General features: G+C 45.2%; 1 protein-coding gene across 2 annotated transcripts in view; it reads right to left on the minus strand.

Moving 5' to 3' along the window:
- IFT122 (intraflagellar transport 122) overlaps positions 1–24664 on the minus strand; it is a 49795-nt gene that overhangs the window by 23988 nt on the left and 1143 nt on the right. For both annotated transcript variants that reach the window (XR_013218455.1, XM_077276724.1), the window contains exons 2-18: positions 16838–16904; positions 16107–16191; positions 15031–15109; positions 13479–13555; positions 13120–13186; positions 11909–12055; positions 11745–11820; positions 11443–11634; positions 11220–11358; positions 10901–11103; positions 10609–10746; positions 8976–9140; positions 8631–8828; positions 7234–7374; positions 5770–5823; positions 3961–4122; positions 1387–1553 (exon numbers count right to left, since the gene is read on the minus strand). Coding sequence is in view for 1 of the 2 variants with exons in the window: in XM_077276724.1 (XP_077132839.1) it covers positions 1387–1553; positions 3961–4122; positions 5770–5823; positions 7234–7374; positions 8631–8828; positions 8976–9140; positions 10609–10746; positions 10901–11103; positions 11220–11358; positions 11443–11634; positions 11745–11820; positions 11909–12055; positions 13120–13186; positions 13479–13555; positions 15031–15109; positions 16107–16191; positions 16838–16904 (2157 nt within the window). In the remaining variant the exon portion in view is untranslated. The remainder of the gene's footprint in view (positions 1–1386; positions 1554–3960; positions 4123–5769; positions 5824–7233; positions 7375–8630; positions 8829–8975; positions 9141–10608; positions 10747–10900; positions 11104–11219; positions 11359–11442; positions 11635–11744; positions 11821–11908; positions 12056–13119; positions 13187–13478; positions 13556–15030; positions 15110–16106; positions 16192–16837; positions 16905–24664) is intronic.

The raw sequence follows: 24664 nt of genomic DNA on the forward strand, positions 1-24664 counted from the left end.
TTATTTTAACTGGTGAAAAAAATCTGAAATTTGCAAAAATAAATAAATAAATAAAAATGTTGCTTATGTCGCAATTTTCCGAGAGCCGTAACTTTTTCATTTTTGGGGATATGGAGCTGTGTGACGGCTTAATATTTGCGGGCTCGGCGTGTGGGCCCGCATCAAACTCAGGAAGCCGGCATATGACATACTCGGGGGTCATATGTCTGTAAGGAGTTAATGTTTCTAGTGGTGGCGCTGCATGGAAAGCCGTAGAGATCACAGCTGACCGCTGCTGATCACTGGGGCTGCCAGGATCTGATTTTGGGGGGAAGGATGATAAAGTCCTTTGAAAATGATCCAAGTTTTCAGATCTTTCAGTAAAACCTTTACACCTTCAGTTGCTTGAAAAAGTCTTTATGTTCCCGGCACAGACCATAAACGTGATGTGAGCGGAGCCCGGACCTGGAACATAAGGAAACATTTCCTCCTGGAAGTGGAAAAGATGAGCGAAGGGACGAGACGGGTCAGGAAATCGCGTCCAGCTGCAAATAACCCTCTTCCTGCTCGGCTTTTATTTCCACTTGTTTTTCAGGTATAAAGCAAAACAAAAGGCTAAAGATAACCGAGGAGGGAACAGCTGAACAATGGGGTCCGGCTATTCTCTACTAGGAGCCTCTCACAGGACGCATCGCGCAAGGGCTGGTCAGAGGGTGACGGCTTCAGGGCCGGAGAGGTGGAAGGCCGGAAACTAAAGCCATTCCCAGCCCATGTGCCCAATAATCAGGTGATCCTGACACCTCAGTACTGGGGATGTGAGCGCAGCCTGTCAGTACCGAGAGGTCCATCTGCTAAACTGGACAGTATCCCCACCAGAAACATGGATATAATAACATCCAGGACCAGCATAGGCCTGAGGAGTGTCCTAGATGTCACACATCCTGTATTATACCCCAGAGCTGCACTCACTATTCTGCTGGTGCAGTCACTGTGTACATACATTATATTACTGATCCTGAGTTACATCCTGTATTATCCTCCAGAGCTGCACTCACTATTCTGCTGGTGCAGTCACTGTGTACATACATTACATTACTGATCCTGAGTTACCTCCTGTATTATACCCCAGAGCTGCACTCACTATTCTGCTGGTGCAGTCACTGTGTACATACATTACATTACTGATCCTGAGTTACATCCTGTATTATACCCCAGAGCTGCACTCACTATTCTGCTGGTGCAGTCACTGTGTATATACATTACTGATCCTGAGTTACATCCTGTATTATACCCCAGAGCTGCACTCACTATTCTGCTGGTGCAGTCACTGTGTACATACATTACATTACTGATCCTGTGTTGACCCAGTGCTGTATTCAGAATTCTGCTGGCTACTATTGGTCTTACATCTCCACCCAGCCGTGGTCCCCGCTCAGCTCGATGGCCTTCATGTGCTCTCCAGCTGACAGATACATCTCGGCTGCCGCTTTTGGCTCCCGGATATTGCGGGCCCAGTCCGCCTGCTTGGTGATCAGAGTCTTAGTCTCTTTTGGGTCTCCAGATCCTAAGAAATCCTGAAAGAGAGCCAGCGTGTCAGTGCATGGTACAGAGAGGAGTTCGCGGCCTACCTTCCTATGGCTCGGGGAAAGCATCATAATATATATAATCGATATAGCACCGTCAAGAACCTCGTCCCAGGACCCAGCAATTCTGCAGTTGCAATAGATTGCCAGGAAGGGAAACTGACATTAACCCCTGCTGGCCTGAAAGTAAAAAAGCTGTATTTAAAACAGAGTGGAACCAAAGCTGCCACAATGGATCGTGACACATAATATGTCAATACTACTTGGGCACTTGACTAATTTATTAAAGGTACCGTCACACTAAACGATATCGCTAGCGATCCGTGACGTTGCAGCGTCCTCGCTAGCGATATCGTTTAGTTTGACACGCAGCAGCGATCAGGATCCTGCTGTGATGTCGCTGGTCGCTGAATAAAGTCCAGAACTTTATTTGGTCGTCCGATCGCTGTGTATCGTTGTGTTTGACACCAAAAGCAACGATACCAGCGATGTTTTACACTGGTAACCAGGGTAAACATCGGGTTACTAAGCGCAGGGCCGCGCTTAGTAACCCGATGTTTACCCTGGTTACCAGCGTAAAAGTAAAAAAAACAAACAGTACATGCTCACCTGCGCGTCTCCCAGCGTCTGCTTCCTGCTCTGACCGAGATCCGGCCCTAAAGAGAAAGTGAAAGCACAGCGGTGACGTCACCGCTGTGCTGTTAGGGCCGGAGCTCAGTCAGTGTCAGGAAGCAGAGGCTGGGAGACGCGCAGGTGAGTATGTACTGTTTGTTTTTTTTACTTTTAAGCTGGTAACCAGGGTAAACATCGGGTTACTAAGCGCGGCCCTGCGCTTAGCAACCCGATGTTTACCCTGGTTACCCGGGGACCTCGGCATCGTTGGTCGCTGGAGAGCGGTCTGTGTGACAGCTCTCCAGCGATCAAACAGCGACGCTGCAGCGATCGACATCGTTGTCGCTATCGCTGCAGCGTCGCTTAATGTGACGGTACCTTTAGATCTGTGAGTTCATGTATCCGGGGGAGGCACATTCTCCTAGAACGCAAACAAGGATTATAATACTGACTGTTTACTGAACGCTCACTGAGCAAACAGAAAGGAACGAGGTTCTTTAATAATCACTTAAGCACTTTTGTTTATGATGTTGGTGTTGACTTAGAGAGGGATTCCCTTAAGGGTCAGATAGGCTAGTTGACGTGGAGCGGGGGCGCCATTTCGTCTCCCCCTAGGGTGCAAGGTAGGGAGAATAGTTAGTATCATCTCTATTTCCCTAGGTTATATCCTTTTGTAATTAAGGCATTTTTGGACCTGTATAACACATTTTTTTCTGTCTGATCCTCTCACCACTTTGGTATTAATCCTTTGATACTTTTTGAGAATTTTTAATAGGAATCAATAAAAGTTATTTTTTAGGCCTGAATTTTTTGGGGGGGTTTTCTAACAATATCAGACCTGGCATATTTTGGTTTCCCAGGACCCGCTGCTCTGTAATAAGCCGTACGCTAATACAAAGTCCAGTGAGGCTGATGGTTCGGATTATAATACCCTGATTTCACTAATATGCTGGTTGTAGAGAGAAATCTTCCCCACGTTCCTCCATTCATTTGTAACGTGTGCCTGATGGAATCTCCAGAACTTGTCAGTGGAGGTCGTGCACATTTTCGCACACCTCATAACAGCTTCAATGTCTGAGACCCCAATAGGAAACGTGCCAAATAATGATGCTGCTTCTGTAACCGGAGGTCCTGACTGCAGAGGTGCCGAGTGTTACCTACACCGCGGTATTACGTAACCCCCTCCATAAATGAGCAAGGACAAGCATTGTCACCAAGTGCCGATGATGGCCGCTTATGACGGCTGCCCACTCGTGGACCCCCTGAAGTGCATATGGGGTCACTGCTCTAACATGCGGGAAAATGCAGCGATCTGCTCCTTACATAGCCTGATTCTCCCCCAAACATTGGACAAAGACTAGAATTCATGGAAGAAAATTGATCAAGGAGCTGAAAGTCAAGGTGGGCACAAACTTGTACATTGCTATATTAATGCCCTTATTTGATTATCAGTGGAGATCCAACACTCTACACATTTAGGAGGCCGTAATGGCACAATGTAAATAAAAAAACGTAGAGTTAGGACTGCCCCATTATGAGATTGCCGTGAAGTGGCGGGGTAGCTCAAAGAATTGATCAATTATTTGCTAAATATCTCATATTTGAAATACAGTCAGAATTTATTATGTGCATGTGCACTTTAGATTTTGCGTTTTGACCTTCAGCAGTGCTGGCTTCTCCCCTCTTTTTGCTTCTAATAAAATATTGACATTTTACCCGGATGGTCGTGTTGGAACAAATACTTGCGTTTCCTATATGAATGAACGGTCTTATCCGCGTACAGTACCTTGGCGTAGTCAAACATGCGCAGGTCTGTGAACATGTTGAGCGCTCGGCCCTCCTGTCCGCCCCTCTTGTACAGTTTGCCGGCCTCGTGGAACTTGCCCTGGTAGGCGTAGACGTCTGCTAAGAATAAGTCGTCGTTGGAATCTCCTCGCTTTTTCCGTTCCTTGAAAACACGTGAAATAAAAATAGGGAAATTTGTTAATATTGGAGATTTTATCTGCAGACTATTCTCTGATCATTATGGCAGCAAAGTATAGTCCTCAATTAAAGGGAATGTATGGCGCTGATCATTTCTGCATGGGGAGGTCAGTGGTGCTGATGATGCTGCAGCGGCAAATGCATGTCTGGAGACGGGCACGATGCATTATGCACGATACCCACTGATGATGCCCACGTCCTGGCGGGCACCTGCCGATGTAACGTCATCAGGGCCGCTGACATCCCGATGCGGAGGCAACAAGGATGTGTGCACAATATCTGCTGATCACATACGTGTCCTGGCGAGCACCTACCAACGCAGTGTCACCACACCGGATACAACGCTGAGGTCTACTAGGACGGCTTTCCCCATTCACTGACAACAAGCAGATATCTTACAAGGCTGCATAGTTTATCACTGGTTTGACAATACTGAATATTTACTAGAAGATCCTCTGCGCCCCCCACCTGGAATCTGCTGCTATGTGGCAACCCATGGGATTTCACGGGGTTAACCATTAACCCCCGAGTCTAATGCATCTTGGAAGTAACAGGTGGCTCCGAGGACACGATCGTGAACCTCTTTCCATATGTGTGTGTGTCATACGCGGTCCCAGGTGGGGGGCTGATGTGAAAGGAGCATTGTGATCCAGCTGCAGTGTGAGCTCTGTGCTGACAGCGACCAGACTGGATTTAATATAAGAGCCGAGCGTCCAGCCTATAAATCTCGTAACGTCCTAAATACACTTTCGGCCTGTCTGCAGCAGTTATTAGCTCCTTTCTCTCACCAACAGACCTGCAGTGCACTAAACTACGACACACAGCGGGGTCTTTATTGCAAGAACTACAGGTGGGATTCTCCAGACCTCAGCCATTATCCAGGATAAGTGTTTCACTGACAATGCCGGGATGTATAGTAACGGCGATCATTCCTGAAAGGAATATAGTATACATACTATATAAGGAAAGGCCATCGATAGCCAAATCCCGAAAACCCCCTTTAAAATGCTCAAGGAAGGAAATGCCTGTCTTATTTTCCGGTCACAAACTTTTATAGACTGGCATAAAAAAATAAAATGTTTGATTATATTGACAGAAGCGTTCTAAGTCTATACAGGAACAGCACGGATATCGCGCAATATAAGAAATTTAGGTTGGTGGAGATGTCCATTTATAACAAGATTGAGGTCATCGGACTGAAGACAAACAAGAAAAGGAAGGAAAAGGAAAAACGTGCAGAATGATCTACGGCACTCCCAGCTCCTGAGCCCCACACGTCAGATAACACAACTATATATAGTTAGAAACCATTCTGCAGCACGCGATAGAAAAAGAAACTCACCCAAAAGGGCCGAGCTTGCATGAGTTTTGTCAATGAAAATGGATCAGACAGGTTGGATTATACCCGTGTGACCCTATTGTTCCTTTGGAAGGTAAACAAGTTATTTCGGGGGAATCAGACGACTCCTTTAAGCGGCAATTTTATCAATGGATAAATGACTTATGACAGGAGTCAGTTGAGCCCTTGGAAAATCAAGTGAAAGTAGGGAAGATTTACAGAAGTTGCACTGAAGGGATCGGAGACGGGAATGACCCTTATTTGTGGACATACCTCAATACTGTTGATCAGTTCCAGGTAGCGAAGATCTCTTATACGTATAAAAGCCTGAAAAAAAAAAACAGAAAAAAAAATGAGATGACCCCACAATAATCTGAAGAAAACTCATTAATAAATTATATATATATATATATATATATATATATATATATATATATATATATATATATATATATATATATATATATATATATATATATATATATATATATACACATATACATACACACCCACACACGGATATGAAATTTACAACTGACATGGAGTTAAAGTCTCCAGTATTCCGATTATTGCAAGTGACGGCAAATCACTAGGTTAGGAGATAACTTGGGCAACGCTGTTGCTGTCTGCCGAGATCACTATTTGCCGCTGCCACATCGTATGATGCAGGCGGATGAGGACTTAATGCAACCTCAAGCAAGCTGCAAAAAAATCCACCACTTTTCATGACTTGTCACGGTGCACTGTGGGTTGCAATGCCACTTCATTTACCTGCATTATGATGCAATATGGCGGTGGCATATAACAATCTTTAGCCTCAAGACCACCAGCCTAAATGATCACTAGGGGTCTGACCAGGGAATTCTGAAGGGCCACAACACTGCATTTCCCTGTAGTGAGGGTCCAGACTACCCGGCTGTGCAGGGAACTGTAGTCGGCCCTATAGACTTGCATGAGGCTGAGCAGCAGTGAAGGGGCCTAAGAACGTCCTATTAAAGGGAAAACAATGCTCCAAGCCCCTTCATTCTTAAAACCAATGTCAGTCCCAGCGTTCAGACCCCCAAGATTATTGCACTGGAATAAACTAGCAATGTGCCATCACTTACACACAACTGGCCTATCCCAGCCTTAAAGATACAGATGACACTAATAACAGATTTGCAGCACATTAGCGTCCTCTGATCTGCATCAAAGAAATGTCATTATCCAAACTACAATAAGATTGGAGCAATGACTCAGAAAGAAATGAACACGGATCCCAGTAATGAGGCCATAATCGTTGACGTTAGTAGTGTCGTCGGACGAGCCGTCTGGTATCTGGAAGTGATGGTGCATGTAAAAAATAAAAGGGGTCTTCAGTTGTCAGAGGGGTAAATAACCTGTTCATACACCTGTACGCTGTGCACGGAGTTTATAATGAGGGAGAGGATGATGCGCCTCTGTCTGACACCTCGAGTGTTGTCCCACCACCATCTAGTGCTGCAATCATAATACCCGATCTGTTAGCAGGATCGGCCACCATTGATGTGTATGGGGCTTTCAGTATACTCTGTGCTGCCGCACTCGTTAGTGATTTTACCAGAGTTTGTTTTGGTGTCAGCAGTTTTACATCCGAGCCCCAGACAGGATGAACCTGTGAATTACAGGACGTGGCCGGGACCTTCGTCTCGTGAACACACAGCAAACAAACAGATGAGGTCAGACAAAGCAACAAAGCATCAGGAAGCAGCTTGTCACCTTCTTAGAGGTCTCAAAGTCCAGCCCTTCCAAAGCTTCCATGGCCAACTCCCTCCAGTCCAGATCGGTGACCCCCAGGCAGGCGATCTGATAGGCTTCCCGGAACATCTTCCTTTCCAGGTACTGATACATTGGAGTAGACTGCAAGGAAAGACACAAGACAAGTCAGGGTCACATCGAATGATCCAACACAGCGCACGACTATCTGAGACCCCGCTTACTATTCCAGACCGTTTATGCGTTTTCATTTTTTCCTCCCTTTCTTCCCAGAAAGAAATGGATTTACCATGTTCAATAAATGCTAAAACCGACCTGCCATTAGATTCCCCAGTTCATTACGAGTTCTTACATACCAAACATGTTATTTTTCATTTAAGTAGTGGAAAAAAAAAAATCAAAATTTTGTAAGAAAAAAAAAAAATTTGAAATTTTCTGAGACTCGTAGCGTCTCTATTTTTCAGGATCTGGGCCTGGGTCAGGGATTATTTTTTGTGTGCCAAGCTGACGTTTTTATTGGTACCATTTTGGGGTAGATGTCTTGATCGCCTCTTATTGCAATGTTACGGCGACCAAAAAAAACCTATTTGTGGCGTTTTGATTTTTTTTCTTATTAGGTTGACCGACCTGATTAATTTATGTTATATTTTCATAGATCAGACATTGCTAAACGCAGTGATACCAAATATGTGTATTTTGTTATTGCTTTATTTTGAATGGGGCAAAAAGGAGGGTGATTCAAACTTCAATTTTTTTTCATATTTTTTAAACATTTTTTTTCCCCTTTTACTTGCTTCAATAGTCCCCTTAGGAGACTTGAAGCTGCGATGATCTGATTGCCTGTGCTGCTCATAGTAGGGCTTCAGCACTGCTATGTGTAGCAGTAATCATCATCTCCTATAAAAGATGACCACGGGCCGTCATTACAACCCATCGGTGACCCGGGATCACGAGACAGGGGCGCCCATGGGTGAATCTTGTGATATGTTTCCGGATCGCGCGTGTTAAATGCCGCTGTCAGTGATTGACAGAGCCACTAGACATGTTGCCAGCAGCGGACGGATCGCAAATCCACCTGCGGCTGTTAAATGCACATGACAGCTGATTAAATCAGATGTCAAGTGCAGGGAAAGATTCAGGCTCAAGGCAGGAGCCCGCATCAAATGCAGGGACACGACCTTGGACGTATCTATACGTCTAAGGTCGTGAATAGGTTAAAAGCATCCGTTGGGGATATTGGTCCCTAAATCTTTCCAGCATAACCCTCTGATGTACACGGACTACTGACCTCTTAATGATGGCTGCCTGCACTGACAACACTTGGGCAGAGCATGAAGTGGCAGCATGTAGTGATGACACATATACCCGTCCCCCAGGGCATCGCAGATTACCAGTCTCACCTGGGGCACATCGACAGATGACATGGAGTAGACGTGCAGACAGAAGATTTTGGAGCCGTTGTACCCCACCACAAAGCCCTGAAGCTTCTGCTGATGTACGGGGAAGTTACTGGCTTTGATGTTTAGGTATCCTCCTCCAGAAAAGCACAACATGTCCTCGCACTGCGTGTTCCAGGCTACACTGTTAGCGTTGGGCTCCTACGTGGACAGAGATGTAACATAAATATCTGTAAGAACATTAGACGCCATACTGTATGTTTGTTGTAAGCCGCTCACATTTGACATTCCCGACATTTTGCATCCTTTATAAATTCTCCATGAGCCCCGATAATCTACAGTCCTGACCTGAAACAAGAGCTCCTTGGTCGTGATGTCATACACCAGACACGTGTTGTTCTCGTCCACCACGGCGAGTTTGTTGCGGCTGGCGCTCATGTCCAAGCAGCGGACGGATGTTGCCTGTTTCAGTAACGTGATGGCAAAGAGATTGTCCACGAAGATCTTCAGGATCTGATTGGAGACAGAAAGCGTTACACAAATGGTTAATCACCACTTTAACAGAAGGTGATGATGCTGGAAAATAATTTAAGACCAAAAGATCAACGCCGACCACGAGAGCAAATAATGGGGGTAACGGGGGCACGATCTGCCAACTCTTTGCAAAAAAGTTAAGTACATTTGTAGAAACATGAAACAGTCGCACAGCGCCACCCAGTGGTCATTGAGTAGCAGAACATTACAATGACTTTGTGGAAGAAGTTAATGTCTCTTGTCACAGGAAGCTTTTGATAACCTGCAGGTTGTTCCCCAACCTCTTGCAATGTGTAACATTTAAGCAAATCCCTTAAAAATATTTTACATTTGCTTTTAAAGTGAACTTTTAATATAATTCAGAATACACATTGTGGGACGTCTATTGACACCGTGCAAATTTAGACCAAACGATCATTAAGATTCGATAAATTTATTAAAACATATCCTTCTGGTAATAAATTTTGGGCATTTCTAAATGTCATCACCTACAGTATTAGTTGGCTTACTTTGTCCGAATATTTTTGAGACAAATTCCAATTTTCTCCTTACCCCCTTCCCTAAAGGGAACGTACTTGTAAGTCTCATGTCGAATGTGTGTGTGCACAGCAGTATACATGGCGGATACCGGCTGTGGTATACAGCTGGAACCGGCCCCTAACAGCAGTGAATAGAGTGAGTTCCGATCACTGCCGCTGGAAATCTCTGACAGCAACACTCAAATGGTACTAATAAGCGTCAGCGTCCGATCAGAAGGCGATTATCCCCCGCAACACAATCAAGGGTGCTATCAGGGTACGAAGGAAGCTGGGGACCCATAATCCTATCTTTGTAACCGCCTATGGCTGGGCTTCATAGGAGATTTTTCATTTCAGGATATGCTGATACTGTAGCATTGCAGTATATAGTAAAAACAATTACAAGCTCAAGTCAACTAAAAAAAAAAAAAAGAGTAAAATTTGGTTAACTTAACAAATAAGTATCCAAATAAATAAAATATAATAGTTCAAATCAGATGCTTTTTCCAATCTAAAAATAAATAAATGCCACATTTGGTACCGTCACATCTGAAAAAGTCTAAGCTATGAAAATATAGAATTAAAAAGTTATTTCCATCTTTAGAAGTTATCACCTATCCCACAGGTAAATGAGAACTTGCTGATTAGGCTGGGGCAGCCGCAGGGATCTCCATCACTCCAGTGGGCCCATGTCTCCTCTGTGACTGGGGCTGTAGTGAGATTATGTAACCACGTCACCATTCTTAGGACTGGTAGTTGCACATGTTCACTACGGCCCCATAAACACAGAAGATTATGCCCCTCTATTCTCGGGATTGGTGGGAGTCTCAGTGGCAGTTTCATACATTTATCATTTGGCCGGTCAGTAGGTCCTAAATGTTTTTTTGGACAATCCCTTTAAGCATTCATAGCAACCAAACAGATATTACCTGCCCGTTTTTCAGTCCCACTAACAAGCCTTCCCGTCCTGCAGGGCCTCCGATCACCTTTATGTACCGGATTAAAGATTCCATCATCCACTCTCGCTCCTTCACACCCTTGAAGGATAAACACTGCAAACGCTTCTCCTATGATAATAGACATAAATGCATAAAATATACACAAACTCCAACATACACGAACAGTAAAGATCGGTAACATAAATGATTCAAGAGACATGTGAAAAGATATAGCATTAAGATACTATGCAGATCAGTGTTTGTGGAGGATGCTGTCACTCACCTGGCACAGGATAACATGCTGGGAGCAAACCACAAGCAAATTACATTCAAACTTTTTGATAATTTTTTCTTTGACCCGGTAATGCATGTCGGCGGCATCTTCGGAGTATAACTCATAGATCAGGATCTTCTCGGGCATCTGAATGGCCAGCCTGTTCTTATAGATGGCAATCTTCTTCACCAGCTCCCGGCATTTAATCCGCACTGGATGAGAGCACAAATCACCATGACTACCCATGATCAAGGCCTCTAGCATCTAAGCTGCAGGTGTATAAATTGTACACATAGTATATACGTGTATATTCAGGACTGTGCTTTACCCTTCTGCTCAGTGATGAGATGCTGGACTATAACATCGGTCATGCAGTCCCTGAAGGCGTATCTGTCTTTATAGAGTCCGTGCACCGTGCTGAAGATCAGCTGGTAGAAAGCAAGAGTACCATCCTGACATCCAATGACCTGGAACAGAACACACAAATATTGGGCTTATCACCCTGTCACGCGCCTACTCAGAATCTCAGATATTGCATTACTCCGCCTTACCACATAGTTTGAGTCAGGTTTAACCTTGCATGTCCACACCCAGGAGTTCTGCTCCCCGATAGTTCCCAGCCGTACCCCGTCCTTTGTGAACAGAGACACCTGCCTGTCGGATCCGCTCAGGACGATATATTCACCTTTAGAGAAGTAGCTGACGCAGCAGGGATCGCAGCCCAGGGATCTGTCCTTCCCAACCTACAACACATAAGAATACAGCAAATGCTAATGTACGATGATGACGGTCTTGGAGGACAAGTACAGGAACATGGGACCTAAAAGCTGCCGGATTATCAGATGCGTTCTACCTGCTTGCCGCTAAGCTGATAAAAGGATAACTTCTGCCCCCAGTCTGCCACCGCCAAGATGTCGTTGTGCTCGTCTCTAATGAGAAACACTTGGATCATTAAGACGTGCTGCAACCTACTGATTATATTACACCAGCACAAGAGCTGCGATCGGAAATACTCACTTTGAAGGGTTCCAGAAGATAGACCAGATCGGTGACAGAGATCCTCCAGGTCGCTCGATTTTCACTTTCTCCTCGCCATTCTTGTTCCTTATGCTTACGACGCCGTTGAACATCCCCAGAGCGAGATACTGTCCGTCATTTGTCCAGCTTGTAATAAAGCAAAGATGCGGAGTTATAACAGTCTGTGTGTGTAGCGGGGGCTCGTAATAAAGTACCAGGGGGGCTACAATATAAGGTGCTGAATTAACAACCATGCACAGTGACACAACCATATTAAAGTGTGCCTCCGGATATATAGAAAACCATTGTAGGTCAGGAGTGTGCACTACGGTCATGTTTCTAAATAGCTCATCGCAGAATCTGCTTCTAATTGGCAGCACAGATCAACCACGTCGTCCTGCGCTGCCCTATCTAGTAGGAGCCAGCACTGGAGAATCACGTCACGTCCTGAATACAGAAGACCCTATATATGAGATGAAAGATGGCCCATCATTTTCTTCTCAGAGGAGATAATCCACTGCCACATGTGGGTGGTTGCAACTTTCTCCACTCTCCCCATTGAAAACACACGAGTCGAGCTGAGAGTTCATCTAGATGAAGAATCAGTCTCTCATGTGTGTGACCAGTCTTAAGACCCCCAGCAACTAACTCTCCGGCTCCTCCATACACAGGGAGAGCTGCTGTCACACTCCTCCGGCGGCAGCTTATCTCTTGGCGGAGAATCTTTATTACACTCCTGCACTATAATCGTTTTCTCTATAATTGAAAGTACATTTTAAGAGGAACATCATAAAAAAAGATACAAAAAACTGCTTAGCATGTTGTAAAAAAAAAAAAAGTCCTAGTCATCTTGGCAATTCGCTGCCTCCCCTGTTCTGATGGTTCCTGGTGCCTCACCTGTCACTATAAATCCCAGTAGCTGATCACACCATATTGAAGTGACCACTGCAGCTAATCACTGGTTGGCTGCAGAGGCCACGGGAATAGATGATGCATGAAGTCTCTATATTTCCATGCACCTAATCATGCGGCCAGAAAGTCATGATCAGCTGTAGATACTGACAGTGACCAGTGAGGAACTGGGAAGCAATGGTCCGGAGCATCAGGGGACATGTAATGACAACATGACTTATTTTTTCCTTTACAATATTCTAAGCTATTTTCATTTTTTAAAGCAGGAAAACCCCCTTAATAACGTGAGGATAAGTTACCTGCAGCAGGTGATCTTACTGCTCACTTTATGCTTGGAAACCGACTTCTGCTCTGGAGACCAAAGTCCTAATTAAAAAAATACAATATAAAAAAACACTATTTTTTCTGTGTCTTTCCACGGTTAGTAGAGGTTTTTCTTCTACTGCTGAAATATCTGGATAATGTCAGAAAAAGCAAAGTGGAATTCTACATGCACCGCTCTGACCAGACCCAGTAATGATGGCTGGATTGATATGAAATGCCAGCAGGTCCCAATCTCTAGCTCCTCCGCCATCATACCTACATATTATTTATACCAGTAATGTACATGTACCCGGCTACAGAGGCCAAGTAATGATGTGACTGTTGAGAGACTCACCGAAATCACTAGAGGAGCAGGACGCCAGCTGATGGGTGACCGGGTTGTAGGATACACACTGGATGGAGTCATTGTGCCTGAAGAGAGAAAACACATAAGAAGCGCACACAACAGGTCTACAAGATGTTACATTGTGGGATTCTAACACAAACTTCCTATAAATGCTTGGTTAATAAGGATTTTCATGACTTATAATAGCGATTTAATATCCTAGGTAAGTAGATAGCATTGAACACAATAATGGAGCAGTGAGCGTCAGCCCCCGGTGCCACCATTCTACCTGTGAGTCTCTGACTACATCGCCCGCAGTGCTGAGCCGCCGTCTGCACAATGAAAACATAAGAGAAGAAAGTAGGGAAATGGGGGCGAGGTGAGGAGTAGGTGGTCTGCTGTTACTCATTTCTTTGTGAGGTGCTGTGGGGGCCGTCATATTCGGTGGGGGGATGTGGGGACAAAGGGGGACTTGAGGGCTCCAGGGCCTTCCAACTGTGGGGGCATTATACTGTGTCTGGAATCATTGTGCAGGAATTATACTGTGTGGGGGCTTCATGTGGGGTCCTCATAATGTGCATGTGATGGCTGGATCATACTGTGTGGGCTTCATACTGTATGGGGGGGGGGGTCACTGAGCAGGCGTTATACTATGGGGGTAAGTACAGTGGCACAATACAGTGGGGGCTTTCTGTGGGGTCCTCAAACAGTGGGTGTGAAGGATGCTGTGGGGAGAAATTGTCTGGGGGAATTCACTGTAGGATGCCATACTGTGTGTAGAGGGCATTTTGGGGACATCATACTCTATGGGGGCTATAAAGGGGTATCATAGTGAGTGAGAACACAATATGTGTGAAAATACATGTCCCTTGTGTTTAAAAGTTGGGAGGTTTGCTCTATTGTGATTATACCTATGTGCCCTGACACCTCCCACATACAGACTCTTGCTATAGACTCTCATGATTTCTATGGATGCCTCTTGCTATGATCCCTTTAATTAAGCACCACTGGGGCATTTTTTTATTTTATTGGTCCTTGTCCCTAGTCTTATACTTACCCACCGCTGTCTTCACCTTCTATCTCCAGCGTCTGCTGGAACGAGCCAAAGGTCACTTTTCAATGCAAGTCTATGAAAACCTTGTTCCGGCTCTCACAGACTTGCACTGAGAAAGCGTGACATGTAACGTCTGACTTGTAACGTCTGGTTAGTCAAAGGATGCGCTCACCAGATGGCGCCCAGGACCAGAATGGCGCAGAAAAAAGGTGAAGACGCCAATGGGTTAGCATGAGAGTACAGTTAGGGACCTTAAACTAGAAGCACCCCTGCAGCACTGAAAAAAAGCCAAAAAAAAAAAAAAAAAAGCCCTGGAGTGGTGCTTTAAAGACCGACACTTAGTGCATTTACATCTGATATTAGGCGCAGGGCTATAATACACATCTGTGTAATGTATGGACCCAGGGTGACAGACATTCTCTGCCAGTCCCCAGCCCTATAACTTCTATATGTGGACAACCAGCAGGCATAGCTGTATAAATACGTGGCTCCCGATAACAGACTTACGTATACTTCAAAATCCCCTCCAGTTTCGATGTCCAGATGATGACACTTTTATCAGCAGATCCAGATGCAAATCTTTTTCCTGAAAGCACCAAAAATGAAATAAGGAGGTAAGTGAGGGGCTCAAATTAGGAATTTATTCCTGCATAGGACACACAGAAGGAAGTAGTCATTTCTATCAAATATATCAGGACTACTCTTCTTAAAGCACAAATATGTGAAGGGATATTGTTTTCCTTGCAGGGGGCTGTATATGTAACACATTTTTGGAGGGACTAAACCCTCATTCTGACTGATACCTATAACCCCTTATCACATGTACAGCACCATGGAATTAATGGTGCTATATAAATAAATAATAATAATAATCTGAGCACTGTGTGTATATTGAGGTAGGACACCACGGCAGCCCTAACATTGGAACACATTGTGTACTGTATACTACTTCTCTTGGCTCTTGTGTCTAGATAGGTTGCTCCAATAGGGGCTGATATATAGGGGCCCATGATATAGGGACCCCTCTTGGGATATTGGATATCTATATTTTAAATTACCTTTTTGATAATACCTCATTTACTTTTGACTACATTGACATCACTATAGGATATGTGGGGATTGTCATATCTCATTTTTTCTTTATTGCATATAATATCTTATACCCACTATCTAATACATCTATCTAGATTATTGTATCATTTAATATAAATATTATATATAAATAGATTCTTGATTACTTGATAGATGTATGCACTCTATTCCTATGTAGGGTCATTTAGGGCCACTTTGAGTGGGGGGCGCCGCATCGTTTACACTAGGGTGCCAATCTCCACGGACAGGTAGGGGTATTGTAGGACAAAAAGCAGGGACTATAGAGCTAATTCCCTAACCTTACACCTTTGGATATATTTATCCTCAAAGTGAAAGAAAATTGCACTGTCAAATGTAGAGACAGAAAATGATAAAAACAAACATCAGGATCCAGCAAAGCGTAAAATGTTTAATCTGTGATCACTGTGCGCTGCTGTGCTCTGAGATTATTCTGCATCTCCTCGGTATATGGTAGCGATCTGGGGATTCACCATCTTTAGCGTAGGCCACGCAGTACACCATGTCCTTGTGCCCCTTCAGCGGCTGCAGCAGGGTCCCGTCTGATGTGTCATACACCTAAAAAAAAAAAAAAATCTTAAAAGAGCATGCAGACTACTAAGATTAGTTTAAGTAAATAGGGACATTACTATATAAATGAAAATCCGTGTGGTTTGTGTCTGACACCAGGGCCCGTTAAAACACAGCTCAATGCTTTACACTGCAGCTCAGCTCCATTAGCGTGCAGAGATGACCAGTGACTTTAGCTACACTGTCTATTGGGGTAACTTGAAATCCACTTTCTGTCTCATCAGGTTGCTTATCTGTCCCACCCACATGCTTTACACTGCAGCTCTTCTTGTTCTGATTTACTCAGCTCAATGCATGGAGATTTCCATTACCCCAAAAACCGAGAGTTTCTAAAATAAATCAGGAGGCAAAACCGACACGGAGATAAACCGCGGCACACGATTTGAGGGGAGAAGCTCGGATACTATACGGACGTGATTACTCGTAGCGACTGGGAAAGGCCAATTTGTGACTGCACTGATTCCGTGTAATGTGGCTCTGAGTCCCTGTGCGGTTTCCCACCATGATTGCACTTTACAGAAGAAGCATCTGTGCTTAATGCGCGGTTTACCCAATTCACATGAATGGAGCGGATCCCGGCTGCCACGTGCGAACGTTCCCCATGGATATATCTTCTCATACACTCACTACGTACCAACACTTTGTTTCCTGCGGCCACAATCAGCTGAGTCCCGTCAGGCTTAAATGCGAGGTCATAAATACTGGAAAATAAGAGGACGCAGCATTACTGGACAATAAGAGGACGCAGCATTACTGGAAAATAAGAGGTCGCAGCATTACTGGAAAATAAGAGGACGCAGCATTACTGGAAAATAAGAGGACGCAGCGTTACTGGACAATAAGAGGACGCAGCATTACTGGAAAATAAGAGGACGCAGCATTACTGGACAATAAGAGGACGCAGCATTACTGGAAAATAAGAGGTCGCAGCATTACTGGAAAATAAGAGGACGCAGCATTACTGGAAAATAAGAGGACGCAGCATTACTGGACAATAAGAGGACGCAGCATTACTGGACAATAAGAGGACGCAGCATTACTGGACAATAAGAGGACGCAGGATTACTGGACAATAAGAGGACGCAGCATTACTGGACAATAAGAGGACGCAGCATTACTGGACAATAAGAGGACGCAGCATTACTGGACAATAAGAGGACGCAGCATTACTGGACAATAAGAGGACGCAGCATTACTGGACAATAAGAGGACGCAGCATTACTGGACAATAAGAGGACGCAGCATTACTGGAAAATAAGAGGACGCAGCATTACTGGACAATAAGAGGACGCAGCATTACTGGACAATAAGAGGACGCAGCATTACTGGACAATAAGAGGACGCAGCATTACTGGAAAATAAGAGGTCGCAGCATTACTGGAAAATAAGAGGACGCAGCATTACTGGAAAATAAGAGGACGCAGCATTACTGGACAATAAGAGGACGCAGCATTACTGGACAATAAGAGGACGCAGCATTACTGGACAATAAGAGGACGCAGGATTACTGGACAATAAGAGGACGCAGCATTACTGGACAATAAGAGGACGCAGCATTACTGGACAATAAGAGGACGCAGCATTACTGGACAATAAGAGGACGCAGCATTACTGGACAATAAGAGGACGCAGCATTACTGGACAATAAGAGGACGCAGCATTACTGGACAATAAGAGGACGCAGCATTACTGGAAAATAAGAGGACGCAGCATTACTGGACAATAAGAGGACGCAGCATTACTGGACAATAAGAGGACGCAGCATTACTGGACAATAAGAGGACGCAGCATTACTGGACAATAAGAGGACGCAGCATTACTGGACAATAAGAGGACGCAGCATTACTGGAAAATAAGAGGACGCAGCATTACTGGAAAATAAGAGGACGCAGCATTACTGGACAATAAGAGGACGCAGCATTACTGGAAAATAAGAGGTCGCAGCATTACTGGAAAATAAGAGGACGCAGCATTACTGGAAAATAAGAGGACGCAGCATTACTGGACAATAAGAGGACGCAGCATTACTGGAAAATAAGAGGACGCAGCATTACTGGACAATAAGAGGACGCAGCATTACTGGAAAATAAGAGGACGCAGCATTACTGGACAATAAGAGGACGCAGCATTACTGGAAAATAAGAGGACGCAGCATTACTGGACAATAAGAGGACGCAGCATTACTGGACAATAAGAGGACGCAGCATTACTGGAAAATAAGAGGACGCAGCATTACTGGAAAATAAGAGGACGCAGCATTACTGGACAATAAGAGGACGCAGCGTTACTGGACAATAAGAGGACGCAGCATTACTGGAAAATAAGAGGACGCAGCATTACTGGAAAATAAGAGGACGCAGCATTACTGGACAATAAGAGGACGCAGCATTACTGGACAATAAGAGGACGCAGCATTACTGGAAAATAAGAGGACGCAGCATTACTGGACAATAAGAGGACGCAGCGTTACTGGACAATAAGAGGACGCAGCATTACTGGACAATAAGAGGACGCAGCATTACTGGACAATAAGAGGACGCAGCATTACTGGAAAATAAGAGGACGCAGCATTACTGGACAATAAGAGGACGCAGCATTACTGGAAAATAAGAGGACGCAGCATTACTGGACAATAAGAGGACGCAGCATTACTGGAAAATAAGAGGACGCAGCATTACTGGACAATAAGAGGACGCAGCATTACTGGAAAATAAGAGGACGCAGCATTACTGGAAAATAAGAGGACGCAGCATTACTGGAAAATAAGAGGACGCAGCATTACTGGAAAATAAGAGGACGCAGCATTACTGGACAATAAGAGGACGCAGCATTACTGGACAATAAGAGGACGCAGCATTACTGGACAATAAGAGGACGCAGCATTACTGGAAAATAAGAGGACGCAGCATTACTGGAAAATAAGAGGACGCAGCGTTACTGGACAATAAGAGGACGCAGCATTACTTCCCATCATTCTTATTCCCTTTCTATAACCTAGATGTGGATGCCGGACTAAGGTCCATGGCACTGTGCCTGCCAGTCATAGCTGTCTACAGAGCCACAAGGCTGAATAGCTGCCACAATACGCACAATCAGCCCTTGGGTGGCATGCTGGGAGTTGTAGTTTGTCCACAGCCACGGGTTATACTTCCGCCAAGCATTTCCCAATGTCTAGAATCTGGATAAAATGGTTATGACATCTCTAAATCAGTTTTGTCTGGTCTTTAGAGATGATCTTAGCCCCGGGCCACATCAATAGTCCACGACCAGGAACCTCCGTACCTGGTTACTATGCAGCTGAGACCTCCGTACCTGGTTACTATGCAGCTGAGACCTCCGTACCTGGTTACTATGCACCTGAGACCTCCGTACCTGGTTACTATGCAGCCGAGACCTCCGTACCGGGTTACTATACAGCTGAGACCTCCGTACCTGGTTACTATGCAGCTGAGACCTCCGTACCTGGTTACTATGCAGCTGAGACCTCCGTACCTGGTTACTATGCACCTGAGACCTCCGTACCTGGTTACTATGCAGCCGAGACCTCCGTACCTGGTTACTATGCAGCCGAGACCTCCGTACCGGGTTACTATACTATGTAGAGAGATCACATAACTTTTTCAAAGGGGTTTATGATCCATGCAGACCTGGACATTTGTTTATCTGATCACTACATTTATTGTGTCCTGCTGTCTCAATTGAGTTAGATTGATTGGTAACAAGAGGGGGAGAAACACCCTTTTCCAAAAAAAAAAAAAAGTGAGATCTAAGAGCTAGCCTTCTATAAATGTGGACATAACTTGGGGATGCATTCATGCAGGGGTGCTTTCGTGCACTATTATTCGTGTCCTTTTTTTCAAAGTATATTTTTTTTCTAAGTATGACGCAGTTATAACATGGCAGGAGACAGGTAAGACAATCTAAATCTATTCCCTATTCACTTGAAACAGAACAAATATTCACCATATGTATTTGTATAATCTATATCATGGCTGCTGCACTCACTCACCGCCCTTGCATAAACTCTTTACACTCCATCCATATCGGCCCCTCTGTCCTTGCCTCTCCTATGTATAGCACTCATGCTCTGTTCACATTGCTTAACAGCGGGGATCCATTCAGTCCCACCATCCAACACAAGAGACGCTCTCACAAATCACTTAACCATCTGCTCACTCTTTCTATCCTCCTTCTCCTAGTCGCTGGAGACATCTCTCCCAACCCCGGCCCCCCATGTTATAGCCAGTCTAACCTCCCAACTGCTACACCCAGAAACCCCTCTAACCTTATTAATATTCCATGCATGCCTTCTGTCTCTTTCAATTGTGCTCTTTGGAATTCTCGCTCTGTGTGTAATAAACTCTCCTTCACCCATGATTACTTCCTTTCTAATTCTCTTAATCTCCTGGCTCTTACTGAAACCTGGATCCAGCAGTCAGACACAACCGCTGCTGCTGCTCTCTCCTATGGTGGACTACACTTTTCTCATACCCCAAGATCAGACAACAGAGCAGGTGGAAGCGTTGGTCTGCTCCTTTCACCCAAATGTACCTTCCAAGTTATCCCCCAAGTACCCTCACTTGTATTCCCTTCCTTTGAGGTCCATGCTGTCAGACTCTACGTCCCCTTCTCCATGGGAGTGGCGGTGGTGTATCGTCCTCCTGGCCCTCTCATCAGTTCCTGGATCACTTTGCCACCTGGCTTCCACACTTTCTCTCCTGTAACACTCCCACCCTTATCATGGGTGATTTCAACATCCCCATTGCTTCTCCCCTTTCCCCGTCTGCTTCTCACCTTTTATCTCTAACCTCCTCTTTCGGCCTCTCGCAGCATACTAACTCTCCAACGCATGAAGATGGAAACTCCCTTGACTTGGTCTTCTCCCGACTTTGCTCAGTGGATTATTTCACAAACACCCCTCTCCCGCTCTCTGACCACAACCTTCTTTCATTCTCTATCAAGAACTGCCATCCCGCTCAGGTCACCCCCACTTTCCACACTTATAGAAACATACAGGCCATTAACACCCAGAAACTTATGAAGAACTTGCAGTCCTCATTGGCCCCAATCTCCTCCATCTCATGTCCTGATTCTGCTCTGAAACATTACAATGAAACCCTGCAAAGTGCCCTGGATGAAGCTGCACCTCCTATACATAGAGCAACTCGACACAGACGGCGACAACCGTGGCACACGCTGCAAACACGTTTCCTGCAGCGGTGCTCCAGGTGCGCCGAACGTCTGTAAAGAAAATCTAATCTACCCGAAGATTTCATCCATTATAAGTTCATGCTAAAAACATACAACTCTGCCCTTCACCTCTCCAAACAAACCTATTTCAACACCCTCATCACCTCACTGTCCAATAACCCTAAACGTCTCTTCGACACTTTCCAGTCCCTACTCAACCCAAGAGAGCAGGCCCCAACCACAGATCTCCGCGCTGATGATCTGGCCAATTACTTCAAAGCAAAAATTGACCACATTCGCCAGGAAATCATCTCCCAATCTCTTCATACCAGGCACTGTCCTCCCTCCCCCACTGCATCTAGTTCACTCTCTGACTTTGAACCAGTTACGGAAGAAGAAGTAAGCAGGCTCCTTGCATCTTCTCGCCCGACCACTTGCACCAGTGACCCCATTCCGTCACATCTCCTCCAGTCCCTTTCCCCGGCTGTCACCTCTCACATAACAAAAATATTCAACCTTTCCCTCACTTCCGGTATTTTTCCCTCCTCATTTAAGCATGCCATCATACATCCATTACTTAAAAAACCCTCCCTCGACCAAAACTGTGCCGCTAATTATAGACCTGTCTCTAATCTTCCCTTCATCTCTAAACTCCTGGAACGCCTGGTCCACTCCCGTCTTACCCGCTATCTCTCAGATAACTCTCTTCTCGACCCTCTTCAATCTGGCTTCCGCTCTTTACACTCTACTGAAACTGCCCTCACTAAAGTCTCTAATGACCTACTAACAGCTAAATCTAATGGTCACTACTCCATGCTAATTCTATTGGATCTCTCCGCAGCATTCGACACTGTGGATCATCAGCTTCTCCTCACTATGCTCCGCTCCATCGGCCTCAAGGACACCGTTCTCTCCTGGTTCTCCTCCTATCTCTCTGACCGATCCTTCACTGTATGTTTTGCTGGTTCCTCCTCCTCTCACCTTCCCCTTACTGTTGGGGTTCCTCAAGGATCAGTCCTAGGCCCCATACTCTTCTCTTTGTATACTGCCCCTATTGGACAAACAATCAGTAGATTTGGGTTCCAGTACCATCTCTATGCTGACGACACCCAATTATACACCTCTTCTCCTGCTTTCACTCCGACCTTCTTAGAAAACACCAGTGATTGTCTTACCGCTGTCTCTAACATCATGTCCTCCCTCTATCTGAAACTGAACCTGTCAAAAACTGAACTCCTCGTGTTCTCTCCCTCTACTAACCTACCTTTGCCTGACATTGCCATCTCCGTGTGCGGTTCCACCATTACTCCCAAGCAACATGCCCGCTGCCTTGGGGTCATCCTTGATTCCGAGCTTTCATTCACCCCCCACATCCGATCACTGGCTCGCTCTTCTTATCTGCATCTCAAAAACATTTCTAGAATTCGCCCTTTTCTTACTTTCGACTCTGCAAAAACTCTTACTGTCACTTATTCATTCTCGTCTGGACTATTGTAACACTCTACTAATCAGCCTCTTACCAAACTCTCCCCGCTCCAATCTGTCCTGAATGCTGCTGCCAGGATCATATTCCTCACCAACCGTTACACCAATGCCTCTACCTTGTGCCAGTCATTACACTGGCTACCCATCCAATCCAGAATCCAGTACAAAACTACTACCCTCATCCACAAAGCACTCCATGGCTCAGCAGCACCCTACATCTCCTCTCTGGTCTCAGTCTACCACCCTACCCGTGCCCTCCGCTCCGCTAATGACCTCAGGTTAGCATCCTCAATAATCAGAACCTCCCACTCCCGTCTCCAAGACTTTACACGTGCTGCGCCGATTCTTTGGAATGCATTACCTAGGTTAATACGATTAATCCCCACAGTTTTAAGCGTGCCCTAAAAACGCATTTGTTCAGACTGGCCTACCGCCTCAATGCATTAACCTAACTATCCCTGTGTGGCCTATTAAAAATAAAAATAAAAAAAAACAACAAAAAAAACACATAATCAGGTTCCTTGCATCATGTTCTCATACACTTTATGCAGTTAATAGCCCTCTGTGTCTGTACTGCTACATACTTAGGCAGTTAACTGGTTCATGCAGCTTTACATGAACACCCGAGCCTTACACTATGGCTGGTCCGAATAACTAAAGCAATTGTTACCATCCACCTCTCGTGTCTCCCCTTTTCCTTATAGATTGTAAGCTTGCGAGCAGCAGGGCCCTCATTCCTCCTGGTATCTGTTTTGAACTGCGATTTCTGTTATGCTGTAATGTCTATTGTCTGTACAAGTCCCCTCTATAAGTTGTAAAGCGCTGCGGAATATGTTGGCGCTATATAAATAAAAATTATTATTATTATTACTATACAGCTGAGACCTCCGTACCTGGTTACTATGCACCTGAGATCTCCGTACCTGGTAACTATGCACCTGAGACCTCCGTACCTGGTTACTATGCACCTGAGACATCCGTACCTGGTTACTATGCACCTGAGACATCCGTACCTGGTTACTATGCAGCTGAGACCTCCGTACCTGGTTACTATGCAGCTGAGACCTCCGTACCTGGTTACTATGCACCTGAGACCTCCGTAGCTGGTTACTATGCAGCTGAGACCTCCATACCTGGTTACTATGCATCTGAGACCTCCTTACCTGGTTACTATGCATCTGAGACCTCCTTACCTGGTTACTATGCACCTGAGATCTCCGTACCTGGTTACTATACAGCTGAGACCTCCGTACCTGGTTGCTATGCATTTGAGACCTCCGTACTTGGTTACTATACATCTGAGACCTCCGTACTTGGTTACTATGCATCTGAGACCTCCGTACCTGGTTACTATGCAGTAGAGCCCTCCGTACCTGGTTACTATACAGCTGAGACCTCTGTACCTGGTTGCTATGCAGCTGAGACCCCCGTACCTGGTTACTATACAGCTGAGACCTCCATACCTGGTTACGATACAGCTGAGACCTCCGTACCTGGTTGCTATGCACCTGAGACCTCGTACTTGGTTGCTATGCAGCTGAGACCTCCGTACCTGGTTGCTATGCAGCTGAGACCCCCGTACCTGGTTACTATACAGCTGAGACCTCCATACCTGGTTACGATACAGCTGAGACCTCCGTACCTGGTTGCTATGCACCTGAGACCTCGTACTTGGTTGCTATGCAGCTGAGACCTCCTTACCTGGTTACTATGCAGTAGAGACCTCCGTACCTGGTTACTATGCAGCTGAGACCTCCGTACCTGGTTACTATGCATCTGAGACCTC

The sequence above is a fragment of the Ranitomeya variabilis genome, chromosome 8 (genome assembly GCF_051348905.1).
Source record: "Ranitomeya variabilis isolate aRanVar5 chromosome 8, aRanVar5.hap1, whole genome shotgun sequence".
NCBI classification, from domain to species: domain Eukaryota; kingdom Metazoa; phylum Chordata; class Amphibia; order Anura; family Dendrobatidae; genus Ranitomeya; species Ranitomeya variabilis.